At 36.8% G+C, this 19,697-nt stretch overlaps 1 protein-coding gene and 1 long non-coding RNA gene across 4 annotated transcripts in view; one reads left to right on the forward strand and one right to left on the reverse strand.

Annotated features, from left to right (window-relative positions):
* Positions 1 to 138: 138 nt before the first annotated feature.
* Positions 139 to 19,697, reverse strand: part of Kras (KRAS proto-oncogene, GTPase) — a 33,102-nt gene continuing 13,543 nt past the window's right edge. The window contains 4 exon segments of one of the 3 annotated variants that reach the window (NM_001446890.1): positions 143 to 4,397; positions 8,704 to 8,827; positions 16,189 to 16,348; positions 18,444 to 18,622. In NM_001446890.1, coding sequence (NP_001433819.1) covers positions 8,708 to 8,827; positions 16,189 to 16,348; positions 18,444 to 18,622 — 459 coding nt within the window. In that variant the 3' untranslated portion in view covers positions 143 to 4,397; positions 8,704 to 8,707. 3 annotated transcript variants of the gene reach the window in all.
* On the forward strand, positions 3,211 to 17,530 carry LOC134486864 (uncharacterized). Its single transcript, XR_015687149.1, has 3 exons — positions 3,211 to 5,683; positions 6,691 to 6,950; positions 16,644 to 17,530. It is a non-coding gene; the product is annotated as an uncharacterized LOC134486864 (long non-coding RNA).

Consider the following 19,697-nt stretch of genomic DNA (forward strand, 5'->3'; position numbering starts at 1 on the left):
CTACCATACAGACATTTCAACTTTCCATCAAGAAATACCTATAGTCAGGATGGGGTTCAGCATGAAGGACTTGCCTAACAAACATGTGAAGCTCTAAATCTGAGCTTTAACCACAATTAAAACTACATAATTACACACTTCATAGTCACCATAACTATTTTTATTACATTACAATGATTAGGAGCAGTACGGTTCATGACAAAAATATTACAAATTTCAGATCACTTCACAGCACGTACTCCTATAAACATTTAAAAGTTAATTTTAATTAAGAGTGGTCACTTTTAAGTTTAATGTTTGATATGACCAACATTCCCTAGGTCAGAGCAACCAAAGGATGGAAAACAACTGGATCACACTGCATATGTCCCAAACAAACAAACAAACAAACAAACAAACAAAACAAGAAAGAAAAGGAAGGAAGGAAGGAAAGCACAATGTACAAAATGTGCATGTTTCAGTTTACACTATACAAAAATAGTTAAAATACATTCCAGGTAAACATGTTACATTAAGAAATAGCACTAGTAAGAAATTGGCACTCAAATAAAAATGCAGACGTGTTTTCAACATTGAAGACATGAGACAGTGGAATTGGGGGACCAGGAGATAAAACAGCACATAGCCCACTCAGCTGGCTGGAGTTGAGTCTGAAACTGGCATTTCTGCAGAACTTCATTTTTCCCAGATTCATCTAAAATGCCTACCACCATCCCAAACAGGCACTTCAAACTATTGAACTAAACCACAAATCTGAATCTAATTAATAACTATTCTTTGAAAACGAATGTACTTCTTTAGAAATAAGTTTTCATGTTTTGACAATTTACAGCTATTGGGTATATCTGTTCAATTTTTCAATGCAGAATTCATGCTACGCAGTATTACACAGAAGTTCTTAAGTATAAATTCACCTTTAAATAACTTTGGGGTTTTAAAAAAATGACTACACAATTATCAAGAAATCACTACTTTCAACAAATGGAAATCAGTTAAATTTTTATTGCCTACAAAAAAATCCCTTCATATATATGTATACACACACATATTTGTATACACACACATATATATGTATACACACGTATATATGCTATATGTACGCACACATATATGTATATATTATTGTTTGGGGAAAAGGAAAAATTTAGTGGGATAAAAATGAGATGAATTTGTGCAAACTGTTCCTGACATGCCTCACAGAACTTGTATGTATGTTAGGACGAAATTGTGCAATGGTGGCAAAGGTCTTGATAACCTATAAAAGTTAGGATCTAAATTCCTATGCAGTGTGACTCAGTCAGTAGAGCCTAGAATTCCCTAATGAAAATATTTACTCAAATTGTATTTGCCTGCTATAGTCTTCCCACAAACATGTTAATGCCTATGACTGTAACTTAGCATTGGTTTTCAACTTCAACAAGGACTTTAAGGCTGCAGTAATTAGGTAACATGATTGTTTCTAGGCTTCTTTCCCTTTTAATAAAAAACAGCAACAACAACAACAACAACAAAAAAAAAACAAACAAAAAACTCTACAAAACCCTTCAGTTAACCAAAGTGTGACACAATTCAGAATTTACATAGTGATAATTACCACTACTTTACCACATTGCCCAGAAACACTGAACCTATCTGAGTACACACTGCAGCTCTTGAAGGACCCATGTTCCTCTCTATAGAAATGAGAGGTATATACTAACTGCATTATAAGATTTAAAGTCCACCCAAAGAATGTTCTATGAACACGTACAGTTTAGAACATTTCAAAAAAGTAGATTAGGGAATTTCTGTTCCTTTAGAAAAAGGAAATAATTAATAATTAATAAAGAAGGTTGATTAAAAAGTTGCATTGGACTCACAGCAAAAATTCTTACTGAACTGGGGAAAATTGTAGGAACCCAAACCCTCTCCGCAGAATTAAAATCATGTATTTCATTATTTCTAAGTCATGCCATAGGCCTTACTTAGTAGTAGTATAGATCATGCTACATACCACTGGCCAAGGTTTGTGTCCCTTCTTTGGGATACCACACCCCCACCCCAGTGCCTAGTCTAATGCCCAGAATATGAAAAGCACTGAATGCTGAGTAAAATAAATTCTAGTTTTAAAAAAAAGAGAGCTTCATGATACAAACTTTGAAGTATTTTTCACTGTTAGACTGTATTTATTAAAACAATAGACTATCACCAGGATGATGGCCAGATGAAGATTGAGCTCCCCTTCCACTGGACTGTGTTCTGTGTGTTCACACTAAAGTTTAATATTCCTACTGAGGCACTGTGGACTGGGCAGCAGGAATGATGTCCAAAGGACCGAGACTGAACTGCTGGAGTGGCCCTGAAAACCAGCTATTAACTCAAATCCCACTACAGTGCCTGTTATTTTAAGTCCTAGGGAAGAACGCCACAGGGCAGCTTTGATGCACCGATCTGAAGAGTTCATGAAATTGTCCATAGCAGAACAAAGTTTAAAGTGAGGGGGAAATTATTAAAACTACGCTAAGTCATGGACGTGGGAAACAGGCTGAAAGCCAGTATAATGTTGGAGGGAGTCCTGAAATTGGAGAATGGATACTGGAATATACATTGTACCTCTTGCACAATTTGCCTAAGACTGGCAGTGAAGGTATTAATCCATGTAAAACAGTTACAGACCGTGCTGAGCTTGAGAACTGGTGTGTCAGCATGTAAACTGACTATGTCACACAGCTGTGAAGTTAGTTCTTTGAGATGATTCAACACTAAGCAGACAGTGATTTGCTTAAAATCAGACTTCTAAAAACAGATATCCAGTCCTCATAGTCCAGTGATATTTCCATCTCATTTCAAATTACTTGAAGGAATGCTTTAAGTGCATTCAAGAGATTCTTTTTCCTGTTATCTATTCTTAAAGCATAGGATAATTTTAAACACCTATCAGATTTGGGAAGTACTTAGGAAATGTTTGTTCATCTAGAATTCAGAGACTAGTCAAACTTGCATTGAAAACTTGCATTTTCAAACTTTCTCACTTCGTTGTTTTAAAGATTTACTCTGCTTGTAGTCTCCTACCCCAAAATCTCAACCTTGAAGCGAACATCGAAATGTATTTTAAATTGTTTTTTATTATTATTATTATAAACAAAAGAACTTTCTTGATTTGTCAGTAGGACTGTTACATGGTGAGAATGCATTGTACTAAGCCATCAAACTCTCTTCCCTCTCCCCCAGGTACCAAACAATGCATGGCCAACACTGAATGCAGCAGCGCTACAAAACCAGTAGCATTCATCACATGTAACAGATACACATTACATTTTCATTACATGTTCATGTAAGGCCCAACCCTGCAACTCTGGTCTCCTTAACATCCACTAAGCTACAACTGTCTCAAATCATCTTCAGCTTCACAACCATTAAGACTACTTTCAACAACACAATTCAAATAAGACTTGAAAGTTAGGATAGAACAATCTGACAAAGGGGAATTGTACTTAATTCTTATGAGAACTGTTTATATATGTTACAGTTTGAGTTATTACAAAAATTTAGTAGCATGTAAATATAGCCCAAATGGTTACTATTTCATACTGGGTCTGCCTTACCAGGAAAAGCTATTATAGGAATCTTACAGTAACTTAGCTAACATGGAAACTGAATGGATTTCAACATTTCCCATTGCTTTTTTTTTTTTTTCATTTTTTCCCCTTTTCTAGAAAAAATATACTATTTGGGGGAGTGAGCAAGATTACTAGCAGTGGAAAGCTAGAGAAAGCCTTTATGAACAGTCTAACTACACTTATGAAGGATGATAAATTCTAGGACATGCTGGAAGTGAATCAAAGGGAAGCCCATAAATCCATAATCCCTTAGTCTTAGGAGAACCAACCACAAGGTCTCAAGTGAAGCTGTAATTACTAATGAATCCATTTGATGACTACGTGGAACACAGAGTAGGGATGGTTCAAAAGCTTCATTATTCTGGTTCACACCAATGTTCACAGTTGGTAGAGAACTAGCAAGGAATCAACTGCATGCACCAAACCCCAAGACAGAGTCTCAGGTCTTTAGTCTCTTCCACAGGCATTGCTAGTTTAAGTCCAAAACCCAGGGAATACTGGCACTTAGAGAAAAGAAGGTTTCCACTGTCCTTTTAAAATAAGCATTTAAGATAAAAGCTGACAGTTTGCACGAACAGAAAAAAAAAGATTAGGTAATGCTAAAACAAATGCTAATAATTTAGTGTAATGTACAAAAATCACACTTTACTTAAGTGTGCCTTAAGAAAGAGTACAAACTATTCACATGACTATACACCTTGTCCTTGACTTCTTCTTCTTCTTTTTCCCATCTTTGCTCATCTTTTCTTTATGTTTTCGAATTTCTCGGACTAATGTATAGAAGGCATCGTCAACACCCTGAAATATATAAAAAGAAGTATATTAAAACATGTTAATACATGATGGCTTGATGTGCTCATTCGCTGTTAATGGGAGCTTGAGTTCGCACAGAGTAGCTCTGTTTCGTGCTGCTGTTCTGGCAGCTGAACGGGCTTAAGGATTCTTTAGGATATATCTCTTCGTGGATATTATGACATTTAAAAATTTTTAAATTATTTAAGTTTAAATTATTTAAATTTAGGTATTAGAATACCTAACAAAATACCTGACATTTAGTAATTTCAAAATAATAATTACTGTATACTTTCTTTTGTTAGTCTTTCTTTTAAAGCAAAATATCTGACATTTAAAACAACTTTATTTTGTGGTATAAGTGTTTTGCCTACATGTATGTCTGTGCACCACGTGAGTACAGTGCATAACGGCGGCCAGAACAAAACATTAGATCTCCAGGGACAGGAGTTATTGACAACTGTTAGCTGGATGCTGGGTGCTCTTAACCACTGAGCCATTTCCCAGCTCTGGGACACTGATATTTTAAATAGAAACCCCTGGCTTTCACAGCAGGCAATCTAATAGATAAGTTTAACAAATGACTTTTCCCCCAAAAGGGCTTGATTTCTACTAATTTTTCTCTACTAGCAAACTTAGTCACTTAACTCCCCATGCCTACCTCCATGTTTGGTAGATGTGCCTTCGTATATATACAAATTAATTGTCCCCCAAGTTTCTGGACTATAGACAGACAGTAAGCCACGTTGTCTGTAAGATACTGGTGTCTTAAAAGCTATGATGCCCTGACCTCTGGTGATAAGCAAACTATCTGACTGGAGGTGTACTTGTAATAAGATAAATTTCTCTTATTACCATTTTACTGTTTAGCTATTCGATATTTGTCATATAAATACCTGTCTTCAAAGACCATTCAACATCAGTCATTAAGCCCTGTATCTATGTGTCATTAAAGCAAAATACCTAAACAAGTTGTGACTAAAACTAACTCAGTCAGAGTAATTCCCAACTTCCTAGACCCTGGCGTGACAAGTGAGTTCTAGAAGCAAGGGCTTGAAGAACCAACTTTAGACCTCCAACCACAAGTCACACTGGAGTCAAAGTGGGCTGAAGAGAAAAGTGGCCGTGCTTTACTCTATCCGTTCATCCCGTAGGAAGCACTGAGAGAACTCTTAACCCACTAATGCTTCCACACTAGATACTAGAGGGAGTCTGGAGAACAAGTACCCAACAGATCTCAGCCACTTTAAACGTCTTCACTCTTGGAATCACCTGGTTCAGTACTATGAACTGTGAGTAACATAGTATGTATTTAAGGACCTTATGTTAAACACATAATTGACTATCTTAAGTGGCAAGATTTTTCCTTTACCATATTACTAACATATTTTGTAATCTTAATAATAATCACTTATATACTTTCTTTAAAGTTTTTACTCTTAACTCATTTTGACAACAGATCTCTAATTCAGGAAAGCATGACCAGTACTGCTGAAAATGTACAGCAGCAAAGAGGCTTGCTCACATTTAACAAATAGAATGGACAATGTCGGTGTCATCTATTTGAATATGAGTAAATAAATATATACTGCTCCAAACCCCCAATCTGCACTCACTAGTTTCGCCTCCTGAAATCCACTAACTGATACAACACAAGCAACACAATCCAGGCCTAACTAGGTTGTGAGGTCCACTCAGACAAATACAGAAGACAGACATTTCCTCAACACACTGTGAGGAACTCTTCCAATGGCATAATAAAAGCACCTGTAATTCAGCAGCACTTAGGGACTTAGGGACACAGACACTTGGAATGGGATAGTGCCTTTTATCTACATGTGTGTATGTGTCGGGGTGTGCTAGGGGACCTGTACATTTAAGTGGAGGCCAGAACAGGACACTGAGAGTCCTGCTCCCTCACTCTCCACCTTCTTCCCATGAGGCAAGTACCTCAGTGAAGCTGGAGCCAGGCTGATAACCAGTACTCCACCAGTTACTTCTGGCCCCTGCCCCAGCACTGGGGTTACAGGTGTTTTCTGGCTGGCTATTTACCTGAGTTGTAGGGACCTGAACTCAGTGTTCATGTTTATGCAGCAAGCACAAATATTCTCATTAGCATATTCACTAATGAGAACTATCTCTCAGATAGTCCCCCGAAGTGGAGTCATACCTAACTCCCTTACACACCGTGAATTCCCTTGGTCACACATTATAGTGTCTATTCTATTTCATCATCTTTTTAAAATATTACAACCATTGATTTTTCTGTTTGTATTCATGCCATGGCCCATGTATGAAGATCAGAAAACAACTTAAGGTTCTCGCCTCCCACCAAGTGGATCTGAAGGATCAAACTTAGTCCTCAGTCTTGAGAGCCATCTCACTGTCCCTTCAATCTATTTTTACAATGAAGAAAAATGCCAATGATACTAAAACAATGGTGCAGAAAAATAAAAATCCTGAGAAAGACAGCTGTAAGATGGGATATCTACAACCATTTAGAAGACAAAGAAGACAGAAGCTGACAGCATTTACACTCTTGTCAAGTTCTGACAGTATGTGAGTCTCAGCTGTGTTAATTCTAATTAATGACTTTGATGTTAGAGAAATGTCATAGCTAATGTACAAAGAGCAATGGACTCCTTGTTCTTCTGGGAACTGATTCTCATAAAGTAGCATCCCATTCTGCTAATTATTTTGTTTAGACTTACTCCTTTCCTAGAATGATGGAAAACTAATTATCAAATACACATTTTATATGTTTATCTCACTATAATTTTAAATATCTTAAAATATACTTTCCTTTATGTAGAAAGTACTATGTGCATTAACAATTACAGCAGTCACTGCTGCAAACTTCATAATTTAGACATTCAGAGCAGTGCTTCAACGTTTGCTTAAATACAATGTAAAGTGTACCAAGTCCTCAACTTATTGTTCTATTTTAAAATCATCTAAGAGTAAGGCCGTAGAAAGGGGAATAGGATTAAAATTACCACTTTAATCTGGTCAAGGCCATTACTTCAAAGTTTAATTTTCAAATTGCATTATAATGTTAAATTGTACCATGGTTTCTAAAACTAAAGTAGGGTTTTACCCAATCGTGAAAGTTTTGAGTTCATAATCCCATGAAGATCCCTGCAAGTATGGCCATTGCTTCTGCATCTACATCTCTTAGCAGTCTTAAAACACTGTGATTGCTTCTTGTCTCCATGGAACTCCTATATTACAACAGCCTCCAGCAAAAGCACGAACTTCAACATGAGGTTTTATCATCTTACTAAGTAAAGAATTTGCTGAGTTAGAAATGTAATCTGGGTTAATTTAGACAGGACAGTCAAAGAGTCCACCCTGTCTTTCCTAGGAAGTACTTGTATGCTATAATCTTAACATGCAATGGGCACACAAAGATAAAACATATGGTCCAGCTCTCCAGGATTCTACTGTCTAATAAAGGAATGACACATAAGCTATTTTAGTGCAACATAGGAAGCCATAGTAAAAATAGTATATTGAAAATACACAAAGCCACAATGGCCATTTTAAGGGACTGAGGAGATTCTTATAGACAGGGATATGTTGGCTGACTAACCAAACTAGGGATAGGAGTACTGGTGATCCAAACAAGAGTCAAGGCTAAGGGAAGGCAGAAATAACCTGTGTAAGGACAAACAGGCAGATGACATTGTTTCAGATATAAAATTTTAAAAGGCTAAGGAAAGGGAGGGTGTTAAGGATCACATTAGAGGTGTTTAGGGATACTGACAGTGTGCTCACTGTGTAAATCAGTGACTAGATTTACAAGTAAGAGACTAGCATTCCTCTGAAGCAGCCTGAAGCAGTGAATGACATCAGCTACAAGTAAATAGCACAGGAGAAATCAATAATAACATAACAGACAAAGTCATAGCACAGGAATCTATAGCTGCTTCTAAATGGGTACAGGAATGGGCCTTACTAGGCCTTTCTGGCCAAACTATTATTATATATTTTTTACTTAAAAACTGCTGGTGATCTTAAAACTTAAATCTCATTTCCCTTAAAAATAAATTATCAGTTCCAAATGTTTAGCTTACTTAAAACTAATGAAGTCAATAGAGCTCATGAAGAATGCAGATTAGTCTACTGTAGCCATCAAAAAGGGTCAATTATAAAAACCACATTTAAAATAAATGTACTCGTTACAGAAACAAACGACAAGTTTCTTATCTTTTAATATTTCAAAGCAGAACACCACATCTAAGTGGTTCTTACTGCTTTGTTACCTTTGAAAGACATCTGCTTTGTACCAAAATGAATATGCTGAACTTACCAGATTACATTATAACGCATTTTTTAATTTTCACACAGCCAGGAGTCTTTTCTTCTTTGCTGATTTTTTTCAATCTGTACTGTCGGATCTCTCTCACCAATGTATAAAAAGCATCCTCCACTCTCTGCATTGTAAAACACAACTTCTTTAAAGTCTGTTTCATTTGGAAGAGTAATTTATTGGGATAGCCATGTGTAAGACCTTTGAATTATGAGCTTTACAGTTGAGAAATTTGTGTTTTGTTTTTTTTTTTTTAAAGCAGACATCAGACTGAAAAAAATTGAGGATGCAGGGTTAAAACATGAGCTAGAATCTGGTTTGTTCTTAAAAAGTGTTTACATATTTTGGTATTAAGAGTTTAAGTGAAAAGCCTAACTATATGTGTATGTTTCTCAATACAAGAGTTTAAGTTTGATGAACTGCAGTTAGGAAGGTGCAGACTTTCCCTGGATAAAGGAAAGACTTGTGATTGCCACTGATGCCCACCTTTGACCCAGTGGGGAAGCGAATGAAAGGCATACTAGGAACCTGAGGCCTTGTTAAAACCAAACCCCAAAATCCATGTCCTAACCAAGGAGAGTCCAGATACTCCTATAGGACCCCCAGTTTCATCTTCAATTAGATAGTTCCCAGTCAATTTCTAGTCCTTTTGAGACTGCTACCACAGAGAATGGGAGGTTAAAATATTTAAATGAGAAGTGAAACAGGGGCCAGTTGCCAAGACAAGAAAGCGTCACAAACCACTTAAAATATATAGAATAGGAGCAATGCACGTCTCCTTACATGTCTCCCACAGCCTGCAGAGCACTGTTCAGATGCACTCAACCTTTCCTGTCCTTCATATGCTTGAGTGTTTTGCCTGTATGTATGTCTGTGCAGCCTGTGCACATCTGAAACCGCCAAAGGTCCTAATGAATCTGATCTCCTAGAACTGAAGTTAGCAATGGTTGTGAGCCACCATATGGGTCCTGGGAACCCAGATCCTCTGCAGGAACGGTGCTCTTAACTGCTGAGCCATCTCTCCATCCACTCCATCCAATGGGATGTTCTGATTTAGAATCATAAATAGCCTTTATGAAGAAAAAGGTTTTCAACTTTCTCAAAGAAAAAATCAGGCAACAGCTTGAAAAGTGCAAAGTACTTATAAATGTAATGCTAGTTTCTTCAGAAAAATTCAACAAAGTTTTTATCTAAGAGCAATATCCGGAAATTTCACATATAAATAATACAAATTTAATTTCAGATGCAATACTGATGTCCACACTTCTAAAAAAGATAAATACTGGGTTGGGGATTTAGCTCAGTGGTGGAGCGCTTGCCTAGGAAGTGCAAGGCCCTGGGTTCGGTCCCCAGCTCCGAAAAAAAATAACCCCCCCCCCCAAAAAAAAGATAAATACTTATGTAGTAAAATATGCCAGATTTCCTGTTTAATTTAAAACATTTCATTTTAATAGTGAATTGCTTGTGTCAGTGACTGGTTTATTTTTTATTTTCTAGAATTGGTAAAAGTCAATGTTTCCACTGAACCAAATATGATAAAATGCACCTAGCACCTACAAAGCAACTAAAAACTTGAGATCAGGCACTTGGCCTTAAGGGCAATAAGCCAACAGCTAGTGCTTGAGTTTTTCATGTATCAGTCACTTGCAGCCTTTAATAGTGAAGTTATTAGATCAGTTATTAGATCAGTTATTTAGGGCATATTACGTTTTACAAATCTCTAAAGTATATTAAGAACTGAACCAGTGAAGTTCAGTAATTTACCTTTAAAATTCATAAAATTTAGTTTCAGCAAAGGAGGCATTTAAATAATATGAGTCCACATTAAAGTACAAACTTCTAGCAAATACAATATGCCATCCAGTGAAAATAAGTTAGAGTATTTTTATTACTTTCAATTTTTTCAGTCTTAAATTATTTTCTAATAATAAAATTATTATAGCCCCAGAAAAATCTTCTTTAAAAAATTTGTGTTTGTGTGTGTGTTTGTGTGTGTGTGTGTGTGTGTGTGTGTGTGTGTGTATGCGCGTGCGCACAGGTAGGTGTCTTTGGAGGCCTGAAGAAGGCACCAGATGAACTGGAGCTGGAGTAACTGGTGGGTGTCAGCTACCCAAGTGGGAGGTAGGAACCAAAGCCAGGTCCTCTGCAAGAGCCACCAGCACTCTCAACCCCTGAGCCACCTCTCCAGCATCCCAACCCAATTTTATTTTAATGAAATCAATTTAAAACACGACTTATCCTACCAAGAAAGAAAGCATTTCAACTTTTAAAAATCATTAAATGTCAGCATTTGAAATAAAATCCCTAGTTGTATCTGAGTGGACTAGCTCTTAGTAGTTTTACCATTCATTTTCAAGACAAAGAAAGCTTTCCTTATTCTTTACTCTTCTATCACAAATGGTCATATGATATAAAGTAAGTTATTTAAGATAAATGACTTGCAAAGTATTTAAAATGTAAAGTATGACTGGTCAACTTATATTTCATAAATATTCTTTTTTAATTTGAAAGTCAATGAAAAATTTTCCAAATATTTACACATTTCTTTATAGAAAGAGACAAACCAGGCAAAAGCTCATATTTTCTTAAGATCTTAAAGAATGTAAATATTCCTTTTTATAAAAAAGTTCAATGTTATTGCAAAGGTCAATGTGCTATGAAGGAAGGGAGGAAAAAGAGGGAGGGTCTTTGTCCTCTAACAGAAGCAAAATTTGATTGTAACACACTTCTAAGTCAGTTTGCTGTGTCTGCTGCTTTAATGAAAGCTTCCCATCACCGACTCAGACCGTATGATTGTTGTTTCCAGCAATGCAGAGAGAGGATTGGAAGCCAATAATTAGACAACCACAACCACCCATCACCAGGAATTTAGCATTAGGATCTCAGTAGCCAAGAAAATTAAAACCAAGAAATGTTTACGATTCAAAAACTTTCTCTTTCTTAGCTTTATGAATATAAAATTCATTTTAAAAAGTTATTTACCACATTTTACATACTTTGTTATTCCTTGAAAATAAACTTCAAAGTTACATAGATATCAATCAAGAAAACTTGAAAACATTGTTATTTATCCTTGCCCTACCACCAACACCAGCTTTTACTTTTAAATACTTCAAAAGCTACATGGCTATAATACGGAATATTGATTTATTATTACAAACTTTGATTTAATTTCTAAAGATAAGGTAATTATAACTACTTGCTTAACCCCTAAGGACACAGTGATATATTTGAGGATATGACATACCACCACACTTGAACACTTTCAAATGACTTAGTGAACTCCAAGGGCAAATGAAGATATCTATACATAATCAAGACTATCCAAGTTTAAGTACGTAATTCCTTTCTAAACTAAGAGATCTGGCAATGTTTCCAACTCAAAGTAGACTGAGACTATGGAAACAGAGCACCCTGTAGACCTGTTAACAAATAATATTCTCTATCTGTTCTCTGTAAGATTATGATTTATTAAGTATTTTATTCCTGTTGAAGCTGTAAAACTTGCAGAAATCTGTCAGGAAGATAAGGTACACATGCAGCATCAGCTATGACTCTACACAGATGCAAGAACACCAGCTCTCTGAGGGAGGAATGGAGAAACCAGTCACACTTCTCAGTACCAACCTTTCCTCATGTTTTCACAAGAAACCCCATCAAACTATAACCTATCTCAAGTGCTACTGAAGTACAAAACAGCAAGTGTTCAATAACTGTCCACTCCTAACTCATACAATTCAAAATACTCATTTCATGATTCTAAAAACTGTTTTACTTTCTTAAATAGCTTTATGATAAGCTTTCTTTCAGAAATGCCATCTATCAACTAATTTCATATATCTAGAAAGTAACTACAAAGCAAGAAATTAATCAGTATTAGGTGATTTTTAAGTTTTAAAACTTTCTATACAGCTCAAATTGAGAGCAGCAAATGTAAAAAGGCTGGCCCACCCTTCTGAAAACCCTGCTGGTCATCACCTGACAAACGCTCAGGTCACTTTTGGTTTTAGCAGCCTGGCAAACTCATAGCCTTCCCACGAGTCTGTGTTTTAGCTGCAGCAGACTTTCCTAAGCACCGTCCAAAGAAACCAGAAAACTCTGTCAATTACTAAGTGTCTTGAGAACTATGAACTAGCACTCTTACACACTAGGGATAGCCAAGCCACATACCACAACATAAGCAAAAAATACCTCCTTTATCCTTTAAAGGAGTAACACACTGAAAGGACTAAAGGACAAAAAAACCAGCTCAGCTCAGTACAGTACCACACATCTGGAGTCCAGGGACTGAGGAAGGAGGACCACTTGAGCACATGAGCTCCAGAATAGTCTGGGCAACACAGCAAGACCCTGTTTCAAAGTGGGTAAAAAGCATGTGGGTGTGCACATGTGTTCACACACACATGCTCACACCCACACCCACACATTCTATTAATCATTATATAGTGGCAAGGTAATATGCATTTAAAATTAGCAAAAATGTACTGATAAAAATATGTATTCTATAACCTATATCTTAAAAATAGAATATAACTTCTTTCATTAAATATATGAATTTAGCTTTAAAATGGTAAAATCAGCCTGTTGTAGGTCGAAGGTCTTGTGCATCTACTGGAGTCTCATCGGTTGCCTTCTATAAAGCACACTACAACCTAAAGGCCAAATACGGGCAGGGTCAACTGCTCTGGTATTAGCTGACAAGCAGTTTTAATTTTCAAGGCTTTTTTGGGAAAATAATGTTTAAGATACCACTTTGCTCTCTGGGTCTCTGTAGAAAATGCTTGCCATGCCCTGACTTGTATCACAGAACTTCTCAGTGAAATGTTCAGTTCCTACCACCATAAATACAAGTCTGTGGTACTTTTGTTAGGCTGGAAAAACAACAAAATTTCAAGCAGACAAATACATTAAGGACGGGTATATGTAGCTAAAATAACAAATAAGCAGGGCTGGAGAGTTGGCTCAGAGGTTAAGAGCACTGACTGCTCTTGCAGAGGTTCTGAGTTCAAATCCCGGAAACCACATGGTGGCTCACAACCATCTGGGATCTGATGTCCTCTTCTGGTGTGTCTGAAGACAGCGACAATGTACTCACATACATGAAATACACACACACACACACACACACACACACACACACACACACAAATAAGCAAATAAAAGACAGTAACAAAATACTCCCCAAAAGGAGCTCCAAATCTTCCCCAAAATTGAAGATAAAATTTATTAAAATGTACCTTGGATATTATAAATTACCAAAATTATTTGGAGTAGCTCTTTAAAATCTTCCAAAACTTTAAAATATTAAATTATTTTTAAGAACTATTAATGATTTTTCAAAGCAAATTAATTTCTAAAACAAGTCTAGTGAAAAGTGAGCATTCAAGTTATAGTTAGGCAATATATTGTATAAAAAAATCCGGGGCTGGGGATTTAGCTCAGTGGTAGAGTGCTTACCTAGGAAGCACAAGGCCCTGGGTTCGGTCCCCAGCTCCGAAAAAAAGAACCAAAAAAAAAAAAAAAAAAAAAAAAAAAAAAAATCCATAAATTACGAATAAATACAAGAAGGGCTAAGCACGGCTTAAGAAGTGTCTGTATATCTTAACTCTATACATGTTAGACAACTTACACTATCTAAAAACCAAATTTAAGTTCATCTATTTCTATACCGTATGCCTTTAACCTGACAAAATGAACTGGGCATGGTGGCATATGCCTGTAATCCCAACACATGGGAGGTAGAGGCGAGAGTTCAAGGCCAGCCTCTACTACATAGTAAGTCTGAGATTTGCCTGGGCTGTCTCTGTCAAAACACAAAAACCAAACATAAACAAAGCAAAACAAATTTTTAAATTTCTAAATTTTTAAAGGTGTTGGTAGTATGTGTGTCACAAAACACTGTTTTTTTTGTTTTTTTGGGTTTTTTTTGGTTCTTTTTTTCGGAGCTGGGGACCGAACCCAGGGCCTTGCGCTTCCTAGGTAAGCGCTCTACCACTGAGCTAAATCCCCAGCCCCACAAAACACTGTTAAAGCTAGAAAGCTATTTTAAAAGGAGAGGAGGTAGTGTTCTAAATCAATAATGAACTACAGTATACCAAAGCATTAATGTCAAACACAAATAATAAATTAAATTTAAGCTATTTAAGAGCTATTTAAGGCTCTTACCAAATGAGAGGTGGAGAGCAACCCAGAGATGATAAGCCAAGAGACTCCTTTCACTGTGCTCTATGGCTTCTACTCAAACTGTGGCCCAACTCTCCAACAGCACCACCCGACAATGCAAAGGAATGCGCAACATGGGCTTCAACACAAACACAATGTCTGGACTTTGACTTTAATAAGGTCAGCTGATTTGTGTGCATATTCTAGTCCGAGAGTGTTTACAGCCAGCCCAGTCTCGGGCTTTTCCTTTTCTCCATGAAATGTCAACTATGATTGATGTTCACTAGTATGAAAGGTGCCTTTGCAAGTTTAAACAATGGAAGGAGTAAAGTATTAATGGTAAAATCTATACAGTATGTTTTCAATAAAATTCCTTACATTGAATTATTTCATAGGAGGACTTAGGGAAAAGTTACAGATATTATAATTATATGTTCTGGGCTGCTTCTAAATAAAATCAAGAAGACTTGGAAATAGAACATAGAAACAAACCTCTCGTGCCTTTGGACTGCGGGATGGACTTGGATAAAATAGCTCCCTACCCTGAAGCCGAGTGATGCACACCAAGTCTCTATAAACTAAGTAAACTGTGAGCCAACTGGCACGCAGGAGATACCCACAGACAGTCAGACTACAGAAACTCACTTTTTAAGAATATCTAGTTGCTTTCTAAATATTCCCTTACTTTAATCACAACTTTCTCCCTGAAGAATAGACCCTCAAAAACTTTCTGCCAAAAAATAATTCTTCAAATACAACTCAACAAATCCTAAAAACTGCTTCTAAAACAGGAAAGTCAAACTTTATTCCATCATTCTGTCTTTATCATTTCAGTGGGAAAAAATTTCCACATTTCTTGAATCCTAAATGTAAAATGTACTCTAGGCAGAAGAAACAATTTCAAAATGAAAAGAAAACGGAATACCAGGCATAGTGGAGGACATCTGTCATCCCAGCACCTGCAAGACAGACTTAGGGGACTGAGAGTACAACCCCAGGCTGGGTACAGAGACCATTGCAACCCCTACCATCTATCTACACCCCCCTCTCTCCTGTGCACACATGGGGGGTGGGGGGATCCAAAGTAATATTGTGGTTCCTAGATAAGAAGTACTATCTACTTGAGAAGACATTTGCCAAATAAACATTATTTTCTATGTTAGAATAATAGAAAGACTGGAGAATCACATGAAATGAGGAACATGTAACAATAGTTATGGTGGCAAGTAGACCCCAATGACACCATTTGGAAATGGAGAACAGTGGTGAGCATCATTTGGAGCACCCGGCAGAGTAGACGCACATCTCTCCGGTGGCACTCACCTGTCTTGTCTTCGCTGAGGTCTCAATGAATGGAATCCCATAACTCCTTGCTAACTCCTGAGCCTGTTTCGTGTCTACTGTTCTAGAAGGCAAGTCACACTTATTCCCTACTAGGACCATAGGCACATCTTCAGAGTCCTTTACTCTTTTAATTTGTTCTCTGGGGAAGAAACAAATGGAAGCAGAAGCATAAGTAACACAAAAATACTTCAAACTTTGACCTCAACTTCATCTTACAAAACTGTATTGAATCGTTTCTTCATATGAATCCTAGTTTCTACCCTACCAAAATGTCCTCATTTCTCTTATTTTCCCTCTAAAACAAAAACCTTACATATCTGTTTGTTCATATGCATATATAAAATAAGAAATATACTAAAGTTTCAAATCAAAATGTTTAAAATATCTTACAAACAAGATGTATGTATACAGTTGAAAATATTTTCATCCAACAGATATGGTGGCTCAGGCCTTCAATCCCAGCATTAGGGAGGCAGAGGCAGAAGGAGCACTGTGAATTCCAGTCCAGTCTGGATAGTGAGTTCCTCGCAAACCGAAGCTACATAGTAAACCCTACCTCAAGGAAAAACTGTGTTTTCACCCCAACATGAATTAATGGCATCAACATAACTCTGACATTTCCGAGGATTCTTCCCTACCATCTGTGGGTAAATATTCTAAGAAACTTGAATGCGTGTTTGAAATTGGGGATAGTACCAATGTACACATCAATAATACACTTTAATTGACAATTGACAGTATAGTAAAAGAAGAATAAAACAAAAAATTCTAACAATATGTAATAAAAGATAATCAAAACTCAGGAATCCTTTATTTTTTGAAATTTCCATTTCACATTTTCATACTTAGATGAGGTGGCATGAGTGAAACATCAGACAATAAACTAAGGGGAAGGGGATTCCTGCATTACTCAGACAAAGACAGCCATTAAAGACTGATTTTAGTTTTAATTTTTAACCAAGTATATGTGTGTCTGTGTATAGGTATATGCATGTGAATTCAGGTGACAGTGAAGGCCACAAGTATTGAATTCCCTGGAGATACAGTTACATGTGGTTAGGAGATGCCTGGCATGGAAACTGGGACTTAACTTTGGTTTTCTGGAAAAGCCATACAGTCAATAATTGCTGAGCCCTTCCCCAGCCCTGAAGACTGTTTTGGTTTTTTTTGTTGTTGTTTGTTTGTTTTTTGTTTTTTAAAAAAAAAAAGAAAAAAAAGGGCAACACTAAAAGGAATATAATGTGTATTCTGTTCAAAATCCTTTTTATGTTTTGTTGTCAATATAATGTGTAAATAAATTCTAAATTTGGGGGGAAAATGTATTCCTTCACAATTTCTGTGAATCTCCGAGACGCTGATAGGAAGGGTTATTCCCCAGGTCTCCTATCAACAAGTTCCCCTGAACACCTCTACAGAAAAGTATTCCCACAGTCACTTCGCCTTAAACCCAGGCATCTTAATGAGTATGCTACACTTAATGAGGCTAACACACAGTTAGGAGGCACAGCCAAGAAGGGGGAGAATTGCTTAATAAGCAGTGCAATGAATACTGTAAACCACCAAGGAAAGAATGTAAAATACATTTCATTTATTATTAAGTAAGTATGTGTACATTTCTCAGACTCTTAAAATAAAAGCCAGTAATTGTTCTAATTCTTCAACCTCTTAGAACCATCTAAACATATTTTTAAAAAGCCCACTTAAGGCTACTGCTTACCCAACCAATGAAATTCTGTAATAAAACATACTTATTTTTAAGACCACTGGAGTGACACCATCCCAAACCTTCTTTCCATGTTTCTGTTTCTCGTTGGCACTTCTATCCATCTAACAAAGTAAGAACCTTACTTTTCTAGTGCAGGATAGGTAAGAGTACCAAGGCAGGCCCTTGCGTCAGACAGGCCTGGTCTCAGCCAGCACCCTCCTATCTGTACAAACAGGGACAAGTTATGTAACTACTGTAACCTTAAGAGATGTATTCGTGGGGCTGGGGATTTAGCTCAGTGGTAGAGCGCTTACCTAGGAAGCGCAAGGCCCTGGGTTCGGTCCCCAGCTCCGAAAAAAAGAACCAAAAAAAAAAAAAGAGATGTATTCGTAAAATAGGAATTCTACATACTTGACACAAATGTTTTCAACTTTAAATAGATTGTGCAGGCCTAACAACTAGCAAAGAATCAATAAATGTAAACTATCATTATTTCACATGTCAACTTTCATATTCAACTTAAACCCACCTATAATGGTGAATATCTTCAAATGATTTAGTATTATTTATGGCAAATACACAAAGAAAGCCCTCCCCAGTTCTCATGTACTGGTCCCTCATTGCACTGTACTCCTCTTGACCTGCTGTGTCGAGAATATCCAAGAGACAGGTTTCTCCATCAATTACTACTTGTTTCCTGTAGGAGTCCTGAGAAGGTAGAAACACAGTCTGGATTATTACAGTGCACCTTTTAAAACATGTATATAAGCAACTTAGCAATAGAAGACCCCAGTCCAAATAGGCAGAGCACTTCAGACATTCTCCAAAGCAGACAAGTGGTCAGCAAGCACTCGAAGAGATCATTAGGAGACCTGCAAATCAAAACCATCAGACACCATTTACCACCCATTAGGATGGTTATTAGCAAGCATCTTGAGAGGCAGAAGCAGACAAATCTCTGTGAGTTCAAGGCCAGCATGGTCTACATAGCAAATTCCAGGCCAGCCAAGTCTACATAGTGAGATTAATGCACCCCGGCCAAAGAAACAAAAACAAAAAACAAAAACAAACAAACAAACAAAAAAACAGAAAACAATGCATTTGAGTATTTGAGGGCTGTAAAAAACTAATTGCTGGGCAGAGCTATTAAGAATGCTAAATGGTACAGGAACCACGGAAAAAACAGTTTAGCTTTGAAAGTTAATGTAGCAATTCAATTCCTACACACACACACACACACACACACACACACACACGCACGCACGCACGCAGAGACTCTGTAGCTAAAACACAGAAACAACCAAAGTGCATACTGAATCACAAATGGACTATCAAAATGTAATTATGTAAATCAATCAAATATGGTTCTGTCATAAGGAGGGACAATATTCTGAACACATGCTACAACATAGATGAACCTTGAACATATATGCTAAGTCACAGGAATCAGACACCAAACATTTTATTATTGCATATTTAATAGACACCTAGAATAGGAAAACTCAGAGAGACAAAACAACAGAGGTTCCCCTTAGGACTAAGAAGAGACAATTAGAAGTATTGTTTAATGGGGACAGAACATAAAATTTCTAAATGCAAACAGTGCTAATTGTCACACAACACTGTAAATACAATGCTGCTAAACTACACACTTAAACACAGCCAGGAGAGATAGCTCAGCCATTAAAGTTAGGTTCACAACCAAACAAAGAAACCAAACCAAACCAATCCAAGCCAGTGGCAAACTTTGATTTGCATACACACACATTATGTGAAGATTAAA

Source organism: Rattus norvegicus, chromosome 4 (genome assembly GCF_021556685.1).
Source record: "Rattus norvegicus strain SHRSP/BbbUtx chromosome 4, alternate assembly SHRSP_T2T, whole genome shotgun sequence".
NCBI classification, from domain to species: Eukaryota; Metazoa; Chordata; class Mammalia; order Rodentia; family Muridae; genus Rattus; species Rattus norvegicus.